The following is a 23,930-nucleotide window of genomic DNA, read 5'->3' as shown; positions in this document are numbered from 1 at the left end:
TGGTCATAGGATCATGGTTGTAAGTGTTTATTGAGCAAAAAGATCTAAAGCTCCACAAAGCTCTGTCAGGGGATGGTGGCGAACCCTGCTGTACTCTTTCACCATAACTTTCTCTCACTCTTTCTTCCTGTTTCTGTTGTACCTGTATTTCAAAGGGCCAAGCCTTGTCACATTCTGTGTCATGCTGAATCTTCCCGAGAACTACGTTAAGGGTACATGTGTCTGTGGAGTGCTCAGCCACTTGCACATTAATTTCACAAGCAGGCTATTCTGTTGATCGGATCAACTGGAACCCTCATCGTCATAACTAACAGAGTGCCACAGTTCATGAATATATATATGTGTGTGTGTGTGAGAGTACACACATGCGCGCACACACGCACATGCACGTATACACACACACACACACACACACACACACACAGGTGTAGGCTGGACTAAAAGAACTGGCTCTTTCAAGCAAAAGTAAATATTAAAAAAAGACTCATTTGGCCAAATTTGGACATACAACTGTTTAACATAATAGGAACGATACACACACACACCCCTTCTCCTCGACTTAGGACCTATGTGAGTTATGACCATCCGCACTTACAACCATAAAAAATAAATAAACAAAATATTGGTTTTCAGGAATTGGGCAGTTGTTCATATGATAACTGTGGCAGCATCTGGCAATGCAGGTCTCCCTCAGACCCAAGCATCCACTGCCAGCCACTGTCAGTTGCTTTCAAACATCAGTTGCAATAGTATCTGAAATACCCCTAAAATTACTGGTAAAAGGAAATGCTTTTATGTACAGATGCGCCAGCTAAGGAGTCGAGGCAGGCTATGGTTTAGACTGTAAAATGAAGATTATCCCACAGTGAATGTAGTATCAGATGACTTGAAGTTATCACATTCCATTGTAATGATGATACTTAAGGACAAAGAAATAATTTGTGAAGCTGTGAAAGGTTTTGCACCTGCAAAGTCTACAGTTTTAACCAAACAATGACAGGAACCCTTCCATGGAACGGAGAAATTGTTATTCATATGGATGGAAGATTAAATTTAGAAAAAGACACCCTTGAGCCTTCTCACAGTGCAAACAAAGGCTAGAAGTCTGTTTCAGACTTTAAAATCATGCTCAGGAGATGATTATGCACAAAATTTTTCAGGCTAGTAATGGGTGGTTTATGCATTTAAAAAAAAAGATTTGCTTTGCATAACATACGTGTCACAGGAGAAGATGGAACCCCAAAATTTGTTGATAGTTTTGATAAATTAATTGAAGAACGTTATCTACCAGAACAAATATTCAACAGATATTTACAGTACAATAGAATACACATTAAGTATTTTTCACATTATGTTCAATAATTAGGAATTAAATTATTGTGTTTCATATTTTTATAATCTGTTTGAATGAAAATAATGTTGAAAAATATAAACCTGACATACGACCAGGTCGACTTACGACCGGTCAGTCGGAATGGAACCTGGTTGTAAATTGAGAAGGTGTGTGTGTGTGTGTGTTTATCATTTCCAGTCTTCTGTGAAAGCATCTGGTTCTGATTCACTTTAAAATTATTTAATTAATAATTTCTCTGCTAAGATTCCATTAATCTGGTTTCCTTTCTATTTGATTTTGCAGCTGCCCAAGCGCACAAGAATGGCACCCCAGTGTTCAAGTATAAAAGATGGCAAGAGAAAAAGGTTCCAATTCCAGAAGTGGTTGAACAATACAAAAGTCTTAATGTTGAGTTAAATGTTTTACCATTTTGCTCACAATTCATTCCAACAGAGGTGATATTCTACCCTAAGCACCAAACGATTGTTTACCATCCTTCCATTCTTCCACACCACCGAGGAGCATCTGCAATCAATTGGTCAGTAATTCACTCTATTCATATTTATATCCTCATCATTTGACATCTGTTTTCCATGCTGGCATGGGTGGAATGGTTTGACATGGAACTGGCAAGCCAGAGAGCTGCACCAGGCTCCAATTGCTTGTTTTGGCATGGTTTCTACACCTGGAGGCCCTTCCTAATGCCAACCACTTTACACAGTGTACAGCATGCTTTTTCCATGCCACCAGCTCAGGAACTTTATATGTGGCATCAAGGGATTTTTATGTGATACCAGCATGTGCGTATATATATATATATATATATATATATATATATATATATATATATATGTAAATAAAATTATAACTTAGGGTATCTACGAGATACTACCATGCTGAAAATAGCAGCCATGATCTCTAAAACCACCCTAAGTTATAATTTTAATAATAATTATTACCTTTGAAGGTTTTTATTTCCATGATGACCACTTGATAAGATTGCTATTTAATTTAAATTAACGATCTTATCCTTATATATATATATATATACATCTCAATATATATAAAACTGAGAATGTGTGTCTGTCTGTTTGTGTGTTTCCCTAAAACTTGAGAACTACACAACCAATTTCATTCAAATTTTACACCTGCCTTACTTAGGGTCCATGTAGTTTCATGGGCAAAAAAAAGTTCAACTTCTTGCCTAGGGCGAGCCCATAGCAATATCATATCTTCTCCACTATTTCAGTATTACGTGTTAAAAGTGAAACAAAAACATTTCTCTATTTTATGTCAGATACTTTCACTGTAACAATAAAAATTAGAGATAATAATAATAATTGAATTATATGTAGTAAGTAATAATTAAAATCAAACTAAAGTATAATATAATCGTAACATTACAAAAGTAAAAATAGCAATTGGTATAAAATTGCATCAATGACTTGAACTTGAATAAGTGGTTTCACATGAATGAAAATAAATTAAAAATAAAATTAGTGTGCAAAAATGGAATAGTCCTACAATTCCAGTCTGTTATATATTTTTAGTATTGTTATCACTAGCGATATCAAGATATAGCTTTGTATTTTGTATTATATAGATGTATATATATATATATATAATATGTATATATATATATATATAATATATATATATATATATATATATATATATTATATATATATAGATGTATATATATATAGATGTATAGATGTAATATGTATACATATATATGTATATATATATATAGATGTATAGATGTAATATGTACACATATATATATATATATAGATGTATAGATGTAATATGTACACATATATATATATATATAATGTATAGATGTAATATGTACACATATATATATATATATATATATAGATGTAATGTACACATATATATATATATATATATAGATGTATAGATGTATATGTACACTATATATATATATATATATATAGATGTATAGATGTAATATGTCACATATATATATAATATATAGATGTAGATGTAATATGTACACATATATATATATATATATATAGATGTATAGATGTAATATGTACACATATATATATATAATATATATAGATGTATAGATGTAATATGTACACATATATATATATATATATATAGATGTATAGATGTAATATGTACACATATATATATATATGTATAGATGTATAGATGTAATATGTACACTATATATATATATAGATTGTATAGATGTAATATGTACACATATATATATATATATAATATATATATAATATATATAGATGTATAGATGTAATATGTACACATATATATATATATATATATATATATATATATATATATATATATGTATAGAATGTAATAATATGTACACACACATATATATATATAGATGTATAGATGTAATATGTACACATACTATATAATATATATAGATGATATAGATGTAATATGTACACATATATATATATTATATATATATATATAGATGTATAGATGTAATTGTACACAACATATATATATATATATATAGATGTATAGATGTAATATGTACACATATATATATATATATATATATAGATGTATAGATGTAATATGTACACATATATATATATATCTATATAATATATATATAAGATGTATAGATAGGTATATGTACACATATATATATATATATATATAGATGTATAGATGTAATATGTACACATATATATATATTATATAGATGTATAGATGTAATATGTACACACATATATATATATATATATCTATATATAATATATATAATATATATATATATATATAGATGTATAGATGTAATATGTAGCCATATACATATATATATATATAGATGTAAGATGTAATATGTACACACATATATATATATATATATATAGATGTATAGATGTAATATGTACACACATATATATATATATATATAGATGTATAGATGTAATATGTACATATATATATATATATAGATGTATAGATGTAATATGTACACATATATATATATATATATAGATGTACAGGTAATATGTACACATATATATATATATATATAGATGTACATGTAATATGTACACATATATATATATATATATAGATGTACATGTAATATGTACACATATATATATATATATATAGATGTACATGTAATATGTACACATATATATACACATATATACATGCACTAGCACTATGACCCGGCAAAGACGGGTCATAATGCTAGTATATATATATAGATATTGGCCATGTTGGACTGCTGAAATCTACAAGTTTTTTTCATTCTCTCTCTGTTTACTTTCTCATTCTTTTCTGCTGAAGAGCTTAGGCTCGAAACGTAAAAGACTTTTCCATTTTTCCTAAGCATCAAACTAATACACCTGCTTGTTCCTACACCTGTCTTCATCTTTTGCTTTCCTATAAGTTTCAATTATATATAAACTTACTTGGAAATGGATGCCTGGTGTTCAATCATATAATAATATAATATATATATCAAGAGTCATTCTTTATGTTGTTACTTGTCTTGCTTTCTATTTGTTTCTCTCGTTGTTCTCATACCCAGGTTTGCCTTCATTTTCCATGTTGTTTTCGTATTTTGTAATCCATGTCATTTTTGTATTTCATGTTGTTTATGTTTTGTGACATTCTGTACCTGTATATGCATATATATGTAAGTATGTGCATATATGTATGTATATGTGCATATATGTATATATGCATATATATATATCTATTTATATTATATATAACAAAAGAGGGTGGCGTGTTTCCATGCAGATTTTCAACAACACATTTTCCTATATATACATACATATATATGTGTGTGTGTGTGTGTGTGTGTGTGTGTGTACGTATGTATTGTCATTGCCATCATGATCATTTATATCTATTTTCTATGTGGGCATGGGTTAGAGTAATCATCATAGGCCAAATCAGTTCTTAGAGTTATTGGTCTCTTTGACATGTCAGAGAGCCATTCCGCTCTCATTTCTAACATTTCGGGTAGTTTCTGTGGTTGGGTGGTGTCCTTCCTAACACCATACAGGGTCATAAACACACCAACACCAGTTGTCAAGTGGTAGGTGTGGTGGTGGTGGTGGGGGGGACACTCGCGTGCACACACACACACACATCATCATAATCAGCACTTTATCGTGTGTCCGATAATTTATTTGGTTTCTTCTTGGCCGCTTCTTCCCATTTGTTTGTGTCTATCCCTCTGATGACTAAAGAGGCTGATTCTTGCATGGAAGCGTCTGTTGCAAAGTTCACAAGGGACCCATGGTGGAGGCTTTGGTTGTTGCAGCCTCCATTTTCTTTCCTTGTCATTTCTCTTCCTCTTTCCTCTCTCGTTCAGCTTCAAAACGGTCTGTCACAGTGGAGATGGAATGATGCCAGACGAGCCTGTCCTGAGCCTCAATGTCCCAGGCTTTGGGAGGGAACGGCTCTGGAGTCTTCTTCTGGTGGTAAGTTCACCATATAAAACTTGATGAGTCAGCCTGGTTTCTTTCATTTTTCCTACATGTCCCACCAATCTCAGACGCTGTTTCAGGGTGGTAGCCTCAATGCTGCTGCTTTTAGTTCTCTCCAAAATGGAGACATCAGTCACATAGTTGTTCCATTCAATATTCATAATAGAGCGGAAATTACCCTAGTTATTTGGTGCTGCTTTGGTAAAGAGTTCAGGTTTCATAATCGTAGAGTGGAGATCACAACTGCTTGGTAGACATTCAATTTTGTTTTGTGGTTCACGAAAAGACCCTTTTCGTGAGCCCACTAAATGCGGTGTGAGCCACTCTTAATCAGTTCTTCACATCCTTTTATGATGTGCACTTGTTCAAAAGCAAACTTCCTAAGTATGAAAAGTGGTTAACTTTCTCCAGTGGCATCTCTAAAATGGTAATGTTGAGGTCAGGAGTTTCTTGACTTAGAACTGGTTGTGCCAGGAATTTTGTCTTTTTGATGTTGACTTTTTGGCCACACCAAGTGTAAGCATTTGTGAAGTTATTCACTGATTCTTGAAGCTGTCCACTGGAGTGGCAGAGCACTGCATTGTCATCAGCATACTGAAGTTTAGTGATTTCTTTTTTACTTCCTGGTCAGTCTTCATGACTTCAATCTGGCAAGGTTGAAATATCCTCCGCCATCATTGGTACCTAATGTTGACCCCTGGATTGTCCAAGGGCAGTTAACGAAAACATTGCTGAAAGGTTCAGGGAGAAGAGCGTCAGGGCCAAAACGCATCCTTGTTTTAATCCTCCAGAGATGAGGAAATCTTCAGACAGTTTTGATGGAAGATGGTTCCAGTCATACTGTCATGTAATCTCTGTACAACGGAAATGAACTGATTGGGGCAGCCGAAGCATCGGAAGACCTTCCTTGGGACAGAATCAAAGGCCTTTTTGAGGTCATAGAAAACAAAATAGAAAGGTTTTTGTTGTTCTCTACTCTTCTCTATACATATTTACACAGACACACACATATATGACAGACTTTTCAGTTTCTGTCTACAAAATCCATCCACAAGGCTTTGGTCAGCCTGTGGTTATAGTAGGAAACACTTGCCCAAGGTGCATCACAGTGGGACTGAACCCAGAACCATGTGGTTGGGAAGTAAGCTTCTTACCACACAGCTGTGCTTGCATCAAGTTTATAAGTAATTGTTATATAAAAAGGTCTTTATTAAAACATGCAACTTAAGCAAACAAACCCTCCTCAACTGAAGTCAGAGAGAGAGAGAGAGAAAGAGCGAAAGAGAGAGAGAATAGCAGTGTGTGTGTGTGTGTGTGTGTGTGTGTGTGGTGTGTGTGTGTGTGTGTGTGTGTGTGTGTTGCTTAGCCCCTCCCCTTGTTTACACCCTGTGACTGTATTAATCAAGTTGAAGTGGTTTGCTATGTCAGTGATAAGATTTATCTTTTGTGATAATAAATATTTCCAGCCTGCCTCAATGGTTTCTACAAGTAGTACATGCCCAGTCATAAACATTGAAATATAACACCACACTTATTCTCTCTCTTTCTCTTTCAAACATTTCTCTGGCAGAATCATAAACATGCAAATACAAACTGCTGAGGGGTGGGCGTGGTGGGAGGGGTTGACTGTAGCTGTTACAGCTGCTGTGCCACGTTCTACATTCATTTCTCCATGTGCCACGTTTTACATTCGTTTCTCCATACGTGTGTGTGTGTGTGGTGTGTGTGTGTGTGTGCACGCATGTGCATGTGTGTGTGTGTGTGTGTATGTGTGTGTCTGTGGTTGATTTATTGTCGCAAGTGGTTTAGCTGCGTTCCTGACATTAACCACTTAACAGCAAAAGTAGAAATAACCTTTTGTTGTTCTTAACGGTCATGGTGGTGGTGGTGGTGGGAATTACCCATGGGTACCATCTGCACACAATAACAGTGAAGTCACTGCCATCATTTTTATTATAAGTGTGTGTGTGTGTGTGGGGGGGGGGGTTAAATCTAACAATTTTATAAAACTGGCAATTTCTTGTGAAATTACAGTGCAAGTGGCTGAGTACTCCATGGACATGTGTGCCCTTAACATAGTTCTCAAAGAGATTCAGCATGGTACAGAATGTGACAAGACTGACCCAACTCACCCACATCAGTGAAACTTAGTTCTAGAAGCACTGAATGTCCCACCCACACTTTACAAAGAAAGCTTCTCACACTCTCTACCACACCAAACCGACCTACATCTCTTCCTCACGTTTCCACTTCATGCATTATGCTTACCCCCACTCCCCAATCCTGCTCTCTTGGCCCCATGCCACTGTATCACTGCTATCCACTACCCCCCCCGACCTGTGTGTTCCACCCACCCCTAACAAGAAAACTACAACACCTGAAAGTTTGATGCAAGGTTTTAATTTATCAAACACATTAAAGGCACCTGTGCCAGTAGCACATAAAAGGCACCAGGTACACTCTGTAGAGTGGTTGGCATTAGGAAGGGCATCCAGCCCATAATAACCAAACCAAAATGGAGCTTGGTGCAGTTCTCCAGTTTATCAGTTCCAGTCAAACCATGCCAGAATGGAAAGTGGACCCTAAATGATGACGATGATTGCCTTTGGTTTTATGATTCCAATAAGGAAGTTTGTATCACAGAGCCAGGATTGGTCTCAAAGAAGGTTTAAAGAGAATATGGTGTAGTGGTTTACCCCAAGATTCCGAGTTCAATTCCAGGCAGTGACCTGAATGATAATAATAATAATAATAATAATAATAAAGAAATAAATAGAAGAGTGCCATAGTTATCATGTGAAATTGGTTGAACGATATTTCGGCATCTAGCGTGCCTTCCACAGGTTCAAAAATTGCATGTCAGTCTACTTCATTTTTTTTAAAGATTATATAGGACTTGGCGTTAGGAAGGGCATCCAGCCGTAGAAACATTGCCAGATCAGACTGGGCCTGGTGCAGCTTTCTGGCTTCCCAGACCCCAGTTGAACCGTCCAACCCATGCTAGCATGGAAAGCGGATGCTAAACAATGATGATGATGATAGGACTGAGGTAACTCATCCAGATGTTATAGAGAAATAAATAGAAGAGAGTTAACAATTCTCTATAACTTCTGGAGGAGTTACCTCAGTCCTATATAATCTTAATAATAATAACATCGAAAAAACCTTAGGAATGAGAACCCAGGTTGGAAATTTTCCCAAGACACCTGAAGAAGGCTGGAAGGTATATCAGCCGAAATGTTGTGTTAACAACAAACAAGATGAGGACGAATATCCGTCAAATATAAATAATGTACATAATTCCTCCTCTCTTAAATATAGAACTGTAGAATATAAAGAATTGTGGGACAGAATTATGGAAGTAGTACAAAGACAAGAGTGTATGTGTGTGTGTGTGGGGGGGAAGGTGTTGGTAGTTGTTCAGGCTTGAAGCTATGGACTAATAAACATCTTACGTAAACAGGTTGAATAATTAATCAGATTTTATCAAGAATAATTATCTAAACCCTGTATGTGTGTGTGCGTGATCGGGTGGGTGTGTTTATCTTTCTTTGTAATAAAAATATGAAGGTGTACTGTTAATTGAGCAAGTGCCACTTGAAAACCATATTATCTGGTCTAAGTTTACCTTGGAATACTCGACCTCCTTCACCTGAAATTTTTTTATAAGATAATAAAAGAACTACAGTGTGGTTGCTCTGCCTACTAGAAATAACAGATTGATCAGCCTCACATCATCTTGGCTAACGAAGAACACGTTGGGTAGTATAGTCCTAGATACACTAAAAAAGACAGGATGGTTACAACTGGAATGTCTTGTCCCTATAAGTCTGCTTTTACAAAAGCTTCACTGAGTGGGGAGAGGGGCAGTGCCAGTAACCTTTGGCCTGTTCCCCCAGACTGGTGAGGTCAGTGCAAGTTGGTCTGTGCTGGGTTAATGTTAGGGCAGGATTAAAGAGAGTTGCAGTGGCGGGGAAGAAGGACTAGTAGAGAGTTTTGTGCAACATAATGAAGTGATGGAAAGACAAGAGTCAAATGATGGTGGGTTGGCCTGGATGGAGAGGCTATTTGGATGTAACTCAGTGGAAAGAGAGACACACACACATAATGGGCTTCCATACAATTTCTCCCTATCAAATTCCCTTCACAAAACATTGGTCAATCCACAGCTAAAGTAAAACCTACTTGCTCAAAATACCCCCATGAATGGGTTGAACCCGGAACCATACGGTTGTGAAGGGAGCTTCTTTACCTTGCAGCCATGCCAGCATCTGTAGAAGTTGTTGCAGAAACAGAAGGGAAGCAATACGCCTGAGGAGACAAGTGTTTGTAATGTGTCGATGCGTGGATCTTTGTCTCTCAGTTGAACAACTTGGTTGGATGTGGTTGAAGTTACCTGTGTAAACACAACAGCTGCTCTGATTCAAAGATGGGAACGATACTGCAGCATGGGCCTCACTTGAGCTCTGTAAGGAGTCAGCAGCTGATCAGGGTCAAGTATTACTTAGCTTTGCAGAGGGATCTTGGTCTTTCTGATAGAGTACTAGCAATGTTATCATCATCGTTTAATGTCTGTCGTTTAATGGACAGTGATTCTTGTTGCAGCATTTGGCCTCTGTGTCTCACAACCGACAGGCCAAAACGATCTAATGTTACCTTGCACGCTATTGACTCGTCACCAATAGCCACATTCGGTCAGATCTCTTTACACCTTGTGACATAAATCTTTGTCGAGATTTTCAGTGGGTTTTTGTCATTGCTGACATTCCGCATCCTATTTTAGGTGTGGATTTTCTAAATAACTTTGATCTATTGGTAGATGTCAGACGTCGGAGGCTAGTTGACAGTTCAACTACACTCTCCATGCTGACCAGAGAATCTACCGATTCAGCTCTTAGCCCGACATTTTTTGTTGCTACATCTGGAGATGTTTTTCATTCTCTTTTGGCTTCTTTTCCAGAGCTACTCGATATTACTTTTAAAATGGCAAAACCCATACACTCCACACTCCATTTCATTACAACTACTGGGCTGCCTGTTTTTTCGTGCCCACAGCGTCTTGCACCTGACCATCTTAAAACGGCTAGGGCTGAGTTTGAGCATATGCTCCAGCTTGGTCTGATATGCCCATCCACCAGTCCATGGGCATCACCCCTTCATTTAGTTCGAAAAGGGGATACAGATTTTCGCCCGGTGGGAGATTATCAGCGTCTAAATTCTGTGACGATTCCTGACAGATATCCAATTAGGAATCTTAATGACTTTTCAGCGAATCTTCATGGCTGTACCATTTTTCTAAGGTTGACCTCATACGTGCTTATCATCAAATACTGGTCAACCCAGACGATATTCCTAAAACGGCAATTACCACTCTCTTTGGTTGTTTCGAATTTCTATACATGAGTTTTGGTTTGCGGAACGCCACTAGTACGTTCCAACGTTTTATAGATGAAGTTGTTCGTGGACTTGATTTTGTTTTTGCTTATGTCGATGATATCCTCATCGCAAGTGATATGCATGAAAATCATCTCCAGCACTTGTCTCAGCTTTTTCAGTGTCTTTGCGACTATGGTGTTTGCATTAATCCAGACAAGTGTGTTTTTGGGCAATCATCTCTTGATTTTCTCGGTCATTGTATTGATTCGAGTGGAATCAAACCTCTCTCATCTAAAGTCGATGCAATTCAGCGCATCGCACCACCTTCTTCTTTGCATCAACTTCACCATTTTTTGGGTATAGTTAATTTCTATCGACGTTTCATAAACCGGTGTGCAGACAAGTCATTTCCTTTAATGCAGATGCTAAAGGGCAATTCTAAAAAAGACGCCCGTCTTACTCTTTCAGCTGAAGCACTGTCTGCCTTTGAGTTAGTTAAAAAGGAACTAGCTTCAGTTCCTGTTCTAGCACATCCGGCTCCTGATGCTCCACTTACTTTATCTGTGGACGCATCAGATTCTGCAATTGGCGCTGTCTTGCAGCACACCATAGATGGTGAAACTAAACCTTTGGCTTTCTTTTCTTGCCAGCTGCAGCCTGCTGAACGCAGATATAGTACTTTTGATCGTGAGTTACTAGCGATCTATCTGTCAGTTCGGCATTTTCAGCACCAGCTCAAGGGACGAGAGTTTGTGATTTATACTGATCACAAGCCCCTTACGTTTGCACTATCTTCTAAAATGGATAAACTCTCCCCTCGTGCTTTCCATCACCTGGATTATATTTCTCAGTTTACAAGTGACATTTGACATGTGCCAGGGAAGGAGAACGTCCCAGCTGATGCTCTCTCTAGACTCCCTGTCAATTCCATTTCCTCTCCTGCAGCAATTGACTTAACTGCTATTTCGCAGGATCAACCACCTTTAGCGGAGTTGGATTTAACTTCGCCCAAGTTTATCAATTGTAAATTTGCCTACCGTCCGCTCCCTTCAGCAGAAGGCTCTATTCTTTGTGACATCTCCACCGGTTCTCCCAGGCCGTTAGTACCTGAGAAACATCAATGTTCTGTTTTTGATGTTCTTCATTCATTGTCACATCCGGGTATCTCTGCCACAGTAAAGCTTGTTACTGCTCGGTTCTTCTGGCCCAATATGCGACGATCAATTACCTCTTGGGCATGCTCTTGTTTGAGGTGCCAGAGTGCTAAAGTCCATAGACACGTTCGTGCTCCACTTGGACAGTTTTCTTCTCCTGAGGCCTGTTTTCGCCATGTCCACCTTGATTTGGTTGGACCATGGCCTGTCAGTTGCGGTTTCTCATATATTTTAACTTGTATCGATCGTTTCTCACGTTGGCCGAAAGCTATTCCTATAGCAGACATTTCTGCTGAAACTGTTGCGAAAGTTTTCATGTCTAACTGGATTTTTAGGTTCGGTGTACCGTCCAGTGTAACCACAGATCGTGGTCGACAATTCGAAGCTGTTTTATTTTGTGAGTTATCACGAATCCTGGGGATGCATCATGTACGCACCACTAGTTACCATCCCGCTTCAAATGGGATGGTGGAGCGTTTCCACAGGCAACTTAAGGCCGCGTTGCGTGCCTCGCCGAATCCAGTCGTGGACTGAATTTCTTCCTATCGTCCTGCTTGGATGTCGGACTGCGATTAAAGCAGACCTTGGTTTTTCTTCTGCTGAGTTCTTGTATGGTACCACACTGGCATTGCCTGGTACGATGTTGGTGCCAGACAAGTCACAGTCTCTTAATTTAGAGTCTTATGTTGCTTGACTACGCAGATATTTTTCTGCCCTTCCTCCTATGGGTCCCCAACACCAAAATTCTCCTTCTAATGTGCCATCAGATCTTGATTCTTGGACACATGTTTTTGTTCGTGATGATTCTGTCAAATGACCTCTTATTTCTCCTTATAAAGGACCTTTTCGTGTGATTTCCCGCACGCCGAAAGTATTCAAACTTGACATTAATGGTCGACCTCGGCGGAATTTGAACTTGGTGAGCCAGAAGACTGGGCCAAGCTACACTGTCTACTTTGGCATGGTTCCTCTGGCCGAGTGTTCTTCCTAAATGTCAACCATACCACAGAGTGCACTGGGTGCTTATTTGTGCCGCCACCGGCACTGGTGACGTTGCCAAGTAACTTGCCTGACCAAGACACTTTAACTGAGTGGGACTGTAGTAAAGACGAGGAGTCGACTTTGTGCCAGGCGTTGAGAGGTTAAAATATTCTTTTCTATTCTAGGCACAAAGCCCGAAATTTTTGGGGAGAGTGGGGCGGCCTGTCGATTAGATGGATCCTAGTATTCAACTGGTACTTGATTTATCAACCCCGAAAGAATGAAAAGCAAAGTCGAACTCGGATGGGAATTTGATTGCAGGATGGGAATAGGTGTCTTGCAATAGCGGAGATATGTGCGTGTGTGTGTGTGGGGGGGGGGGGCAGAGTAGGGGTTCACCGCGAAGGATTGTCTGAGATTGTGAGACTTAGCATTTACTCAGGATTTTATTTATGAAGGTGCATGGCTTAGTGTGTTAGGGTATTTGACTCATGATTATAAGGCCACGAGTTCAATTCCTGGTGGTGTAGTGTGTCCTTGAGCAAGACACTTTATTTCACATTGCTCCACTCCACTCAGCTGGCAAAAATGAGTTTTACCTGTATTTCAAAAGGGCCGGCCATGTCACATTCTGTGTCATGCTGAATCCCCATGAGAACTACATTAAGGGCACACATGTCTGTGGAGCGCTCAGCCACTTGTACATTAATTTCACAGAGTGAGCTGTCACGTTGATTGGATCATCATAATTAACAGAGTGTCTCTGTTCGTTCTTAGCAGCAAGCTGCAGACATAGATTAACACTGGGCCCTTCAAACTGTGGGACCCTCTTCCCCCATTAACTTCTCACTGGATTCTTGTCTTAAGAATGGTGCTGGGTTGTTTTGTTTTCACAAAAGAATGTTGTAAAGGTTATTCCAGGTAGAAATGGCTTTTGTCTGTGATAAGACCTGATTAAAGCTGGCAGTGTGTTGATGTGTGAGTAGAGTAGGGCTCTGTGTGTGCATGGCTGTGTGTGTGTGTGTGAATGTATGGATAAATGTGGCTGTGTGTGTGTGTGCATATGTGTGTTTGGTGTGATATTGCCATGTGGTGCGGTGTTCTGAGCTGGTTTTGTATTGTTTTCTCTCTTATCTACTGAACACTATGGAAACTGATGCGTTACAGATTTTACTAACTCTTGCAGCCTGTGAGAAAGCTACAGCTGGCCAGTCTTCACTGGATGAGGGAGTCACTTGATCACTTGCATGCCATTGTAACTGTAATAAAGATATTTTATTTAACGGTCAAAGGTCCAATCCAGCTGACTGCAAATAGAGGTCATGAGACAGAGTTAAGCCCTGCAAATAGCTGTAGTATTGTACAGATCAGGGCTTGGCCATAGATAGCCCATCTGTTGCCAATGGACTGTGGCAAATTTGAAACATTTTTAGAGACAGTCTGAGACCAACACAGAACACTTCAGGGGCCCATTTATGAGCCACAGTCGATTGGCAATAGATAAAGTCGATTACATCGACCCCAGTGTGTAACTGGTACTTATTTAATCGACCCCGAAAGGATGAAAGGCAAAGTCGAAATTCTGCCGAGATCAACTTTGCCTTTCATCCTTTCAGGGTTGATTAAATAAGTACCAGTTACACACTGGGGTCGATATAATCGACTTGATCCGTTTGTCTGTCTTTGTTTGTCCCCTCTATGTTTAGCCCCTTGTGGGCAATAAAGAAATAATAGATTGGCTATCTATTGCCAACCCCTGATCTGTACAATGCTGCAGCTATGTTAATCTATGTTCCATTGAGTAGCTGAGAGGTTTTGCTTAGTCTTTTATGACCTGGTTTGTTTAATTTTAGGCCATTTAATCATTCCCAGTAATAGGTGGGGGTGAGATGCGTTGGGATATTGTTGTATATTAGATGTGATGTGATGAACAATGTTGAAGTACATACACATACACAGGGTTTCTTTCACAATCTTAAGTATATAATTTGGAAGACATTGTGAAAATTCATGGTTATTTCCATATATGTAATAAAGGCAGCCACTGCACATTTAGCATTAGGTAATGTCCTGACTTGTATACTGTAGTTCCCCTGCAGATTTGTCCTACCTCCAATTTGTCATCGTCAGCCCTGAAATTGGCATCTTCAGTCAAGATTACATTGTCCTCTATCTCAACTTCATTATCATCAATTTAAATGTTGTCAGCATCATTTTTTGTCATCATTAACTTAAATGCTGACACTGTAGAATGGAGCAAATTTCTTTTATGGACAGCCATTGGCATCAGTGATTGTCAAAGGATGTAAACATTAAACAGTTTTGTAAAGGGTTTATTAAGTTGTGTGTAATAAAAATTGTCACACATTACGTTACCATAAAATATACACACATTTTGTGCATTAGATGTAAACTACATGCTATATTACATGCATGCACGCACAGGCAATAAAAACAACCACTGCAGACATGGCTGTGTGATAAGGGGCTTGCTTCTCAACCACATGGTTCCAGGTTCAGTCCCACTGCATGACACCTTGGGCAAGTGTCTTCTACTATAGCCTCAGGTTGACCAAAGCCTTGTGAGTGAATTTGGTAGATGGAAACTGAAAGAAGCCTATTGTATATATGCATGTGTATGTATGTGTCTTTGTGTTTGTCTCCACCACCACTTTACAAACAGAGTTGGTTTGTTTATGTTCCTGTAACTTAGCAGTTTAGCAAGAGAGACTGACGGAATGTATACCAGGTTCAAAACAAGGTCCTGGGGTCAATTCATTCACCTATGATCTTTCAAGGTGGTGCCTCAGTATGGTCACAGTGATATGATTGAAACAAAAGATAAAAAGTTTAAATAGGGGACAAAAAAGATTAAATAGGGGACAAAATAACTCCTCTACAAATGCTTTTGTCACCCTCTTTTTGTCTCCTATGCCCATGTAAATTCTTCTTGCATATCCAGGGATCAGTACCATTCCACTTTGAGGAGCCCTGTAAAGTCTGTTGTCTGACCACATTAAAGTGTCTTCAAATCAAAGCTTATTTGCTGTTAAATTCTTCTTTTGTAGGTCTTTGATTGAAGGAGATACAAAAACTGGTTTTACAATCTTCTGGGCTGATGATGGGCTTGACACAGGACCGATCCTCTTACAGCGACATACCTACATCACCCCTGATGACACAGTGGAAACTTTATACAACCGATTTCTCTTTCCGGAAGGAATTAAAGCCATGGTAAATATGACAAAAATCTTATATCATCATCATCATCATCATCATCATTTATGTTGGTGCATTGGCATTGGTTGGATGGTTTGATGGGTCCAGACTTCAACATGTGCCAATGTTTGCTTTTCAATGATTTCTACAGCTGGATGTCCTTCCTAACCACCAACTACAAATAATATTCCGACTCCAGCATTTATGACTCCAGTATTAGAGTGGTTGTCATGTCCTAAGCAAGACCAAAGAAATATCCCTGATCTCAGTTTGTTTCCATTCAAACGATAATCAATTTACTCAAGCCACTACTTGCATTTTAGTATAAAATGTTCAACGCAATTTACTCAAGCCACTATTTGCATTTTAGTATAAAATTTTGCATTTTAGTATTTGCATTTTAGTATAAAAAAAGCATCAAAATGATGGTACCAATGGAGGCTGCACTGTTTAATATTTCTACATCTGGGTTTTAGTACATTTTTTTTTCTTTTGAGGTCTCCATTTCCTTCCACTCCCAGTCTCTTTGATAACCTCTCATCTCCCTATCATTCATCTCTCTCCTTTTTACAAATACACTGTTTCCATCTGACATACTATTCTTCTGTACAGCTAGCCATTACTCACTCTCTCCTGGGTTCCTTGTGATTGCTATCCATCATCCTTTCTTACTATTCCCTATCTCTATCACTATCCATCACTTGCTCTCTCTCTTCCTAGAAAATGTGTAACCACCATCACTGTCCGTTTCCCCACAGACTCCTCCTATCACTCTCTCTTCCATTACTTCCTATCTTCATTGCAATTCTTTCATTACTCCCTGACATCATTATCTCTCTCCCATTACTCCATACCATCACTTCCCCTCTCTCTATTACTCCCTGTCATCATTCTCTCTTCCATAACTCACTCCTCTGTCACCCTCTCAGACCAGCCGCTCTGTTTCTCATATTATACACTTATTTTCACCACTCCCTCATCCTTGTTCATTTTCTATCCTCACACTCTCTCTCTCTCTCTCTCTACTCACCCCTTTCAATCAATTCACCTTCAAAAAATGGAGACAAAACAGTGTAGCAAGGACTCAGTTTACTCTTATTTATCAATTAACATTTAATTATATAATTAAATGTTAATTATATAATTAAAATGAAATCAAATCACAATCAAATGGAAATTGTAGTTGTGGTCCCCGTGCTGGTGGCACGTAAAAAGCACCATCCGAATGTGGTTGATGCCAGCCCCCTTGCCCCGACTGGCTCCTGTGCTGCTGGCACGTAAAAGGCACCATCCGAACGTGGCCAATGCCAGCACCACCTTGACTGGCTCCCGTGCTGGTGGCACATAAAAAGCACCATCCAATCGTGGTCAATGCCAGCCCACTCTAGCCCCTGTGCCGGTGGCATGTAAAAAGCACCCACTACACTCTTGTAGTGGTTAGCATTAGGAAGAGCATCCAGCTGTAGAAACCTTCTCAGATCAGACTGGAGCCTGGTGCAGCCTCCTGGCTTCCCAGATCCCAATCGAACCGTCCAACCCATGCCAGCATGGAAAACAGACGTTAAATGATGATGATGATGATTTCTCTTTCATTATTTTTTTCTGTCTGTTCTGTTGAAATCTCATATTTTTTTTTTTGTTTTTTAAAATTTCTTTTCATCTAAATTTTCTTAGGACTATGCTGTGAAACTCATTTCTGAAAACCGGGCCCCTAAAATTATTCAGCCAGAAGAAGGAGCAAGTTATGAAGCACTTTTGAAAAAATCCCTTGTTAAAGTAAGAATTTCTTTTCTAAATATCATTTTTTGGAGAGCAGAAGGGGATTTTATCTTCAACCAAATATTTATATCCTATTATTGAGATTCACCATTTCAAAAAAAAAAAAAACAAGAATTATTTCATTTTCTCTTGAAATTTTATAAAATTCTTGACCTTAATTATTATTGTTGTTGTTGTTGTTGTGATGGAGAGCTGACAGAACTGTTAGCATGCCAAGCAAAATGCTTTGTGGCATTTTGTATGTCTTTATGTTTTGAGTTCAAATTCCATTGAGGTTGAGTTTTGCCTTTCGTTCCTTTGGAGTTGGTAAAATAAATACCAATCAAATACTGCGGTTGATGGACTCAACTTACCCCCTCCCCTCAAAGTGCTGGCCTTGTGCCAAACTTTGAAATTAATATATTCAAGTATAAACACTTTTATTTTACCAAGAAATTAGAGTGCGAATCGCTCTGATGGATTCTCACTGATTACAAGGAATCCAGTAAACATTACGGACATTTGGTCTTTAGCTTAAAAGAAATAATCAGCTGTCTTTCTATTTCAGATAAACTGGGATCAACCAGCAGAAGCTATCCATAATTATATTCGAGGTAACGACAAAGTTCCTGGAGCTTGGGCCACGATTGATGGACAGGTAGGTCTATAAAACTTAACGAGAGAGTGAATTCTGACATGTATGATATATATTAGGTGACCCCCACACCCACGGAGACTTATGTCACAAGGTCATCAGTAGAAGATTGAGGTCATAGAAGTCCACAGGAAGAATTAGGCTGTGAGATTGTCACTAGAAGACTTACGGCATTGGGGAGGGATCGCTAGAAGGCTTACGGCATCGGGGAGGGATTGCTAGAAGGCTTACGGCATCGGGGAGGGATCGCTAGAAGACTTACAGCATCGGGGAGGGATCGCTAGAAGACTTACGGCATCGGGGAGGGATCGCTAGAAGACTTACGGCATCGGGGAGGGATCGTTAGAAGACTTACGGCATCGGGGAGGGATTGTTAGAAGACTTACGGCATCGGGGAGGGATCGCTAATAACATCCGTCCTAGAAGTCATCACAACAAGGCTTGGATCACAGGGTCACCCCTGGAAGACTTGGATCATAAAGGTACCACAACTAGAAAACTTAGATTATAGAGATGACGCAGGTGAGAGGGTCACCCCTGGATGACTTCAATGTCATATTGTTGTGTCTTCTAGTACATGTAACTTTGGTTGGCCTCTTTGCTTTCCATGTTTTAAGTAAAATGGGTGCAGGTGTGACTGGTTAAGAAGTGTGTTTTGCGAGCACATAGTTCTAAGTTCAATCCCACTACATGGCAGAGGGACAAGTATCTAAGTTTGACTTATTAGAAATGGAAGATAACTGTATGGAAACTTATTGTGTGTGTGTGTGTGTGTGTGTGTGTTCTTCAGGCCAGAACTGTTACAACTTGATATTGGTGATGTATTTCTATCCTTTGGTGTGTGGTTCAGTGTCTGTGTTTCTCATTCATTCTTTTGCTGGTGTTATTCGCATTTATAGTTGTCGATTTTTCAGACACAATATATCTAATGTAACCTTTCTTTTTGAAGATAGTAGGATGTAATTTGAGGGAAATTTGGTTGCTATTTCCTGCAGCTTTGGTTAACAATCACATAGAGACTCCTTTAGCTAAAATCACCAACTGTTTTTACTAGCTGTCATTACACATATTGAGTCCAATATTTGGCATAAAATAGTGCTATAATTAATTAACTAGGACTCTAATTAACCAATCAATATCCATGCTATCTTTTTCAGCTATGCACACTGAGCCAATGTCACAGCTATTGGTCACATTGCCACTAGTTTGGCACTCCAGTGACTCACCTGCTTTTAAAACAGGATGTTTTAAAAAGTGGCATTTGTTGTGTTTTATTAGAATGTCTGCTGTGAATACAAAATGAGAAATGGAAGACAAAGGACCTGTTGAAAATATCTTGTGACCTTAGGAGTGAATTTAGTTAATCTCTTCTGTGAAGATAAAGCAACAAAAGACTGATTATAATCATGTGATGAGAATAGATAATGAGAGCTAAGGTTAATGAATGGCGTGAGCCTTTGACAGACAAAGCACTCCACAGAATTTGATTTGGGACAAGTGACAATTCCATCTCCTACCACCCACCCACCCACACACAACAGAAGTTTGAAATTGTTTTACAATAGAAATGTTTAAAAGAGGTCAGGGTATTTAAAATATAGAAACACAAAATGTAAATGATAAAAGATAACTGTTGGGTGGAATGTTGATAATATGGAATTATTATTTGTTTTGGCAATTTTAATTTAGATCACTTTAACCCCTTTGTTACCATATTTCTGTTAAAATACACTGCTTTGTTTCAATTAAATTTGAAATAACAAAGAATTTAGTAAAAAAAAACTTTGTTATAAATAATTGAGTTAGTGTCTGGAATTTAAATTAACATGAAACTTTGATGAACCATTTTAATTTAGATCACTTTAACCCTTTTGTTACCATATTTCTGTTGAACTACTCTGATTCCTTTTTTCAATTAATTTTTAAAAAATAATCCAGTAAAACAAGTTTGTCATTAAGAATCCAGTGTTTGGAACATAAATTAACGCAAAATTTTGATGAAAAGTTTTGATATAGGTCATTTTAAAATGGAAAATTTGTATTATAGAATCAGGGATGGTGGTCTCAGGTGGGTTGGTATTTAAAGGGCTGTCGTGGGTTGGATGCTAAGCAGCTGATCTCTACAATGGTGCATGACTTTTGTTCCCTGTGCTGTAAGACAATGTCTGGCCCGTTTTGCTTACATTGGGGTTGCTGTTTTTATTGGAATGTTCCAACAGTATTCTGGTGTGCCTATGGAACAGATGTCGGGACAATCCTAACACCACATTTTACATGTGTGCAGGTTGTATATGTAATATGTTTTCTTCACTTTGAATATATATATATATATATATATATATAACGGGAAGCTTTATGAAAATAAACAAAAGATGAAGGCAGGTGGAATACAAACAAACAATTGTATTAGTATGGTGCTCAGGAATATAAATAAAACAAGTCTTTTACGTTTCGAGCCTACGCTCTTCAACAGAAAGATACACAGAAAAGAAACAAGGAGAGAAAAAAAAAATATATATATATATACACACACACACACACACACACACATATACAAATTAAAATCCAGAAAATGGAGAAATAGAGATAATATAATTTATTAACTGCAAAAATTCAACATGTTAATAAATTATATTACTGCTGCTACTCCATTTTCTGGATTTTAATTTGAATATTTTTTTAACAAAGTTTTATACTTAAACCTATTATTTTAGGAATATTACTATTCACAACAAAATAATAGGTAACAAACCAGTAATTCATTAGATATTTTCCATCCCTTAAGGTGGCTATTTTAACCTCTATTTAAATTTATATATATATATATATAAGGTTAGTAGAGTTAGAGGTTGGAATAACCGTTTAAGGGATAAAAGTAAAGTATCTGTTATGCTACTGGTATAATTAACTATGTTAACCCTGGACATACATATGCAAGCATATTATGTTCATAGATTACAGGTAAAGACAAAGATAAACATGAGTTTATCAGGAATCAGATTTAAAATAAACAGAAAATGGAGAAATATTGATCAGCAACAATTGACTTACATCAACTGTTATTTTCTAATTCAATACAAATAAACTGCATCCCATATGCAATCTATTTGTATTGAATTAAAAAAATAATAATTGATGTAAGTCAATTGTTGTTGATCAATATTTCTCCATTTTCTGTTTACTTTAAATTATATATATATATATATATATATATATATATATATATATATAATCAAAATAAGCAACAAGGATATCCAAGGTAGTGTAGTACAATTGTTTCATGCTACTTCATTTTATTAAACACTGTAAGTATTACATCAGTTTTAAAATGTCGAGCAATCTTCAGCCACATATAAAATTTTTTAATTAAATGGACAGTGTTTAATAAAATGAAGTAGCATGAAACAATTGTACTACACTACCTTGGATATCCTTGTTGCTTATTTTGATTATAATCACCCCATTTGATTTATATGGATAATACCATACAAAATTCTGGTGCCTTTAACTTAAGTACCATATTCATTTGAATCAAAATTTTGCTGAACTTATATATATATATATATATATATATATAATGATCATGTATATATAAATATATGCCCTTTATTTACAGCAAGTTACTTTCAGTGGTTCAAAATTATGGAATCGGTTAGTGCCACGAGGAACTGAAGTTGCCATTGAAGGATGTTCCAAGCCAGCCATTGTACATAAAAATGGAATGATTCTTTTCGGAAATGATAATAAAATGGTAAGCAAGTTTATATTTTGGAATATTCCTGGAGATAAATTTGTAACAAAATTTAAGATTTGTTCGGTCTTTACCAATTTACAAATTTATTCCTCTTGGTATTTGCGAACAGAATTTATTATTAAACTAATTAGTCTTTTTCTTCATCTTGTGTAACAATCTGTAATAATAAATGGCAAGTTTGTGTGTTTGTGGATTTGTTACCTTAAATCCTCCAAGGCTATCTAACAGACTTTGATGAAACTTGACATGTGTGTGGGGCTTATGCCCATGCGGTCACTTATGCACTTGGAATTTTTTAAAAATCGATATTTAATCAGCATCGATCTTTCATTAATCGTAAAATTTTGGCATTTTTCACACTGGCCATCGTGACATCAATTTAACGAAAAATGATGAAATTTGATGAAAAATGTTTCATGGGTATAAACAGACAGCTTATTAATGGTAATCTCATTAGCATTTGCTAATTTTTCATTTCAATGCGAATTGTTTTGATTTGCTAAAACTTATTATTTCAATTTGTTGTTTTAATTCCCCAGCATTTCAGGTTTTGCTTAAGTAGGACCATTTTATTTCTTAAGGAAAATTTAGGCATTTTGTGCACCAGCTGTCATGACATCAGTTTGACAAAATCTGCCCCAAAGCATAAAATTTCACCATTTTACGCACATGCACAAAAATGACGACAACACGGGTTCGCTACCAGACTCTGCTATTTTTTCGTCAAATATAGATTTAAAATTTTTGAAAAATGTCAAAATTTGATGAAAAATGTTTCACGGCTATAAACAGACATCATATTAATGGTAATTTATTACCGGGTACCTCAGCTAGTTAATTAATATTTCTTGGTTTATTACACTAAGAATATTGGAACCAACCTCAACATTTGGTTTTCATGTCAGTCGTATTTTCGCACTTGTCATAACAGAATGTTTTCTCTTTTATTTGTTCATATTATTCCTATAGACCAATGGTTCTCAACCATTTGTTTTCTCTAAGGACCCCATTGATTACTATTTAATTTTAGTGCCCCCCCCCTCGCCCCTGCTAGCTGTTTTATAGATTCTTCTTTCAAAATTCCTATTTTGTTGATCATACATTTCCTTTGCAGAGGTTGGACTACGTAAAACGTTACAGAAAGAAACCTTTTTTTTTTTTTTGTTTTCTTGCAACAAATACATCTAAATCAAAATTTTTTATCGACCCTTAAAATATTAAT

At 37.1% G+C, this 23,930-nt stretch overlaps 1 protein-coding gene across 2 annotated transcripts in view; it reads left to right on the top strand.

Moving 5' to 3' along the window:
• Positions 1–23,930, top strand: part of LOC115216749 (cytosolic 10-formyltetrahydrofolate dehydrogenase) — a 74,743-nt gene that overhangs the window by 13,991 nt on the left and 36,822 nt on the right. For both annotated transcript variants that reach the window (XM_029786303.2, XM_036503720.1), the window contains exons 3-7: positions 1,637–1,871; positions 16,391–16,556; positions 18,216–18,317; positions 18,868–18,957; positions 22,571–22,705. In XM_029786303.2, coding sequence (XP_029642163.1) covers positions 1,637–1,871; positions 16,391–16,556; positions 18,216–18,317; positions 18,868–18,957; positions 22,571–22,705 — 728 coding nt within the window. The remainder of the gene's footprint in view (positions 1–1,636; positions 1,872–16,390; positions 16,557–18,215; positions 18,318–18,867; positions 18,958–22,570; positions 22,706–23,930) is intronic.

Source organism: Octopus sinensis, linkage group LG1 (genome assembly GCF_006345805.1).
Source record: "Octopus sinensis linkage group LG1, ASM634580v1, whole genome shotgun sequence".
NCBI classification, from domain to species: domain Eukaryota; kingdom Metazoa; phylum Mollusca; class Cephalopoda; order Octopoda; family Octopodidae; genus Octopus; species Octopus sinensis.
The sequence above is the reverse complement of the archived record's forward strand: the minus strand, read 5'-3'. Positions and strand labels throughout refer to the sequence as shown.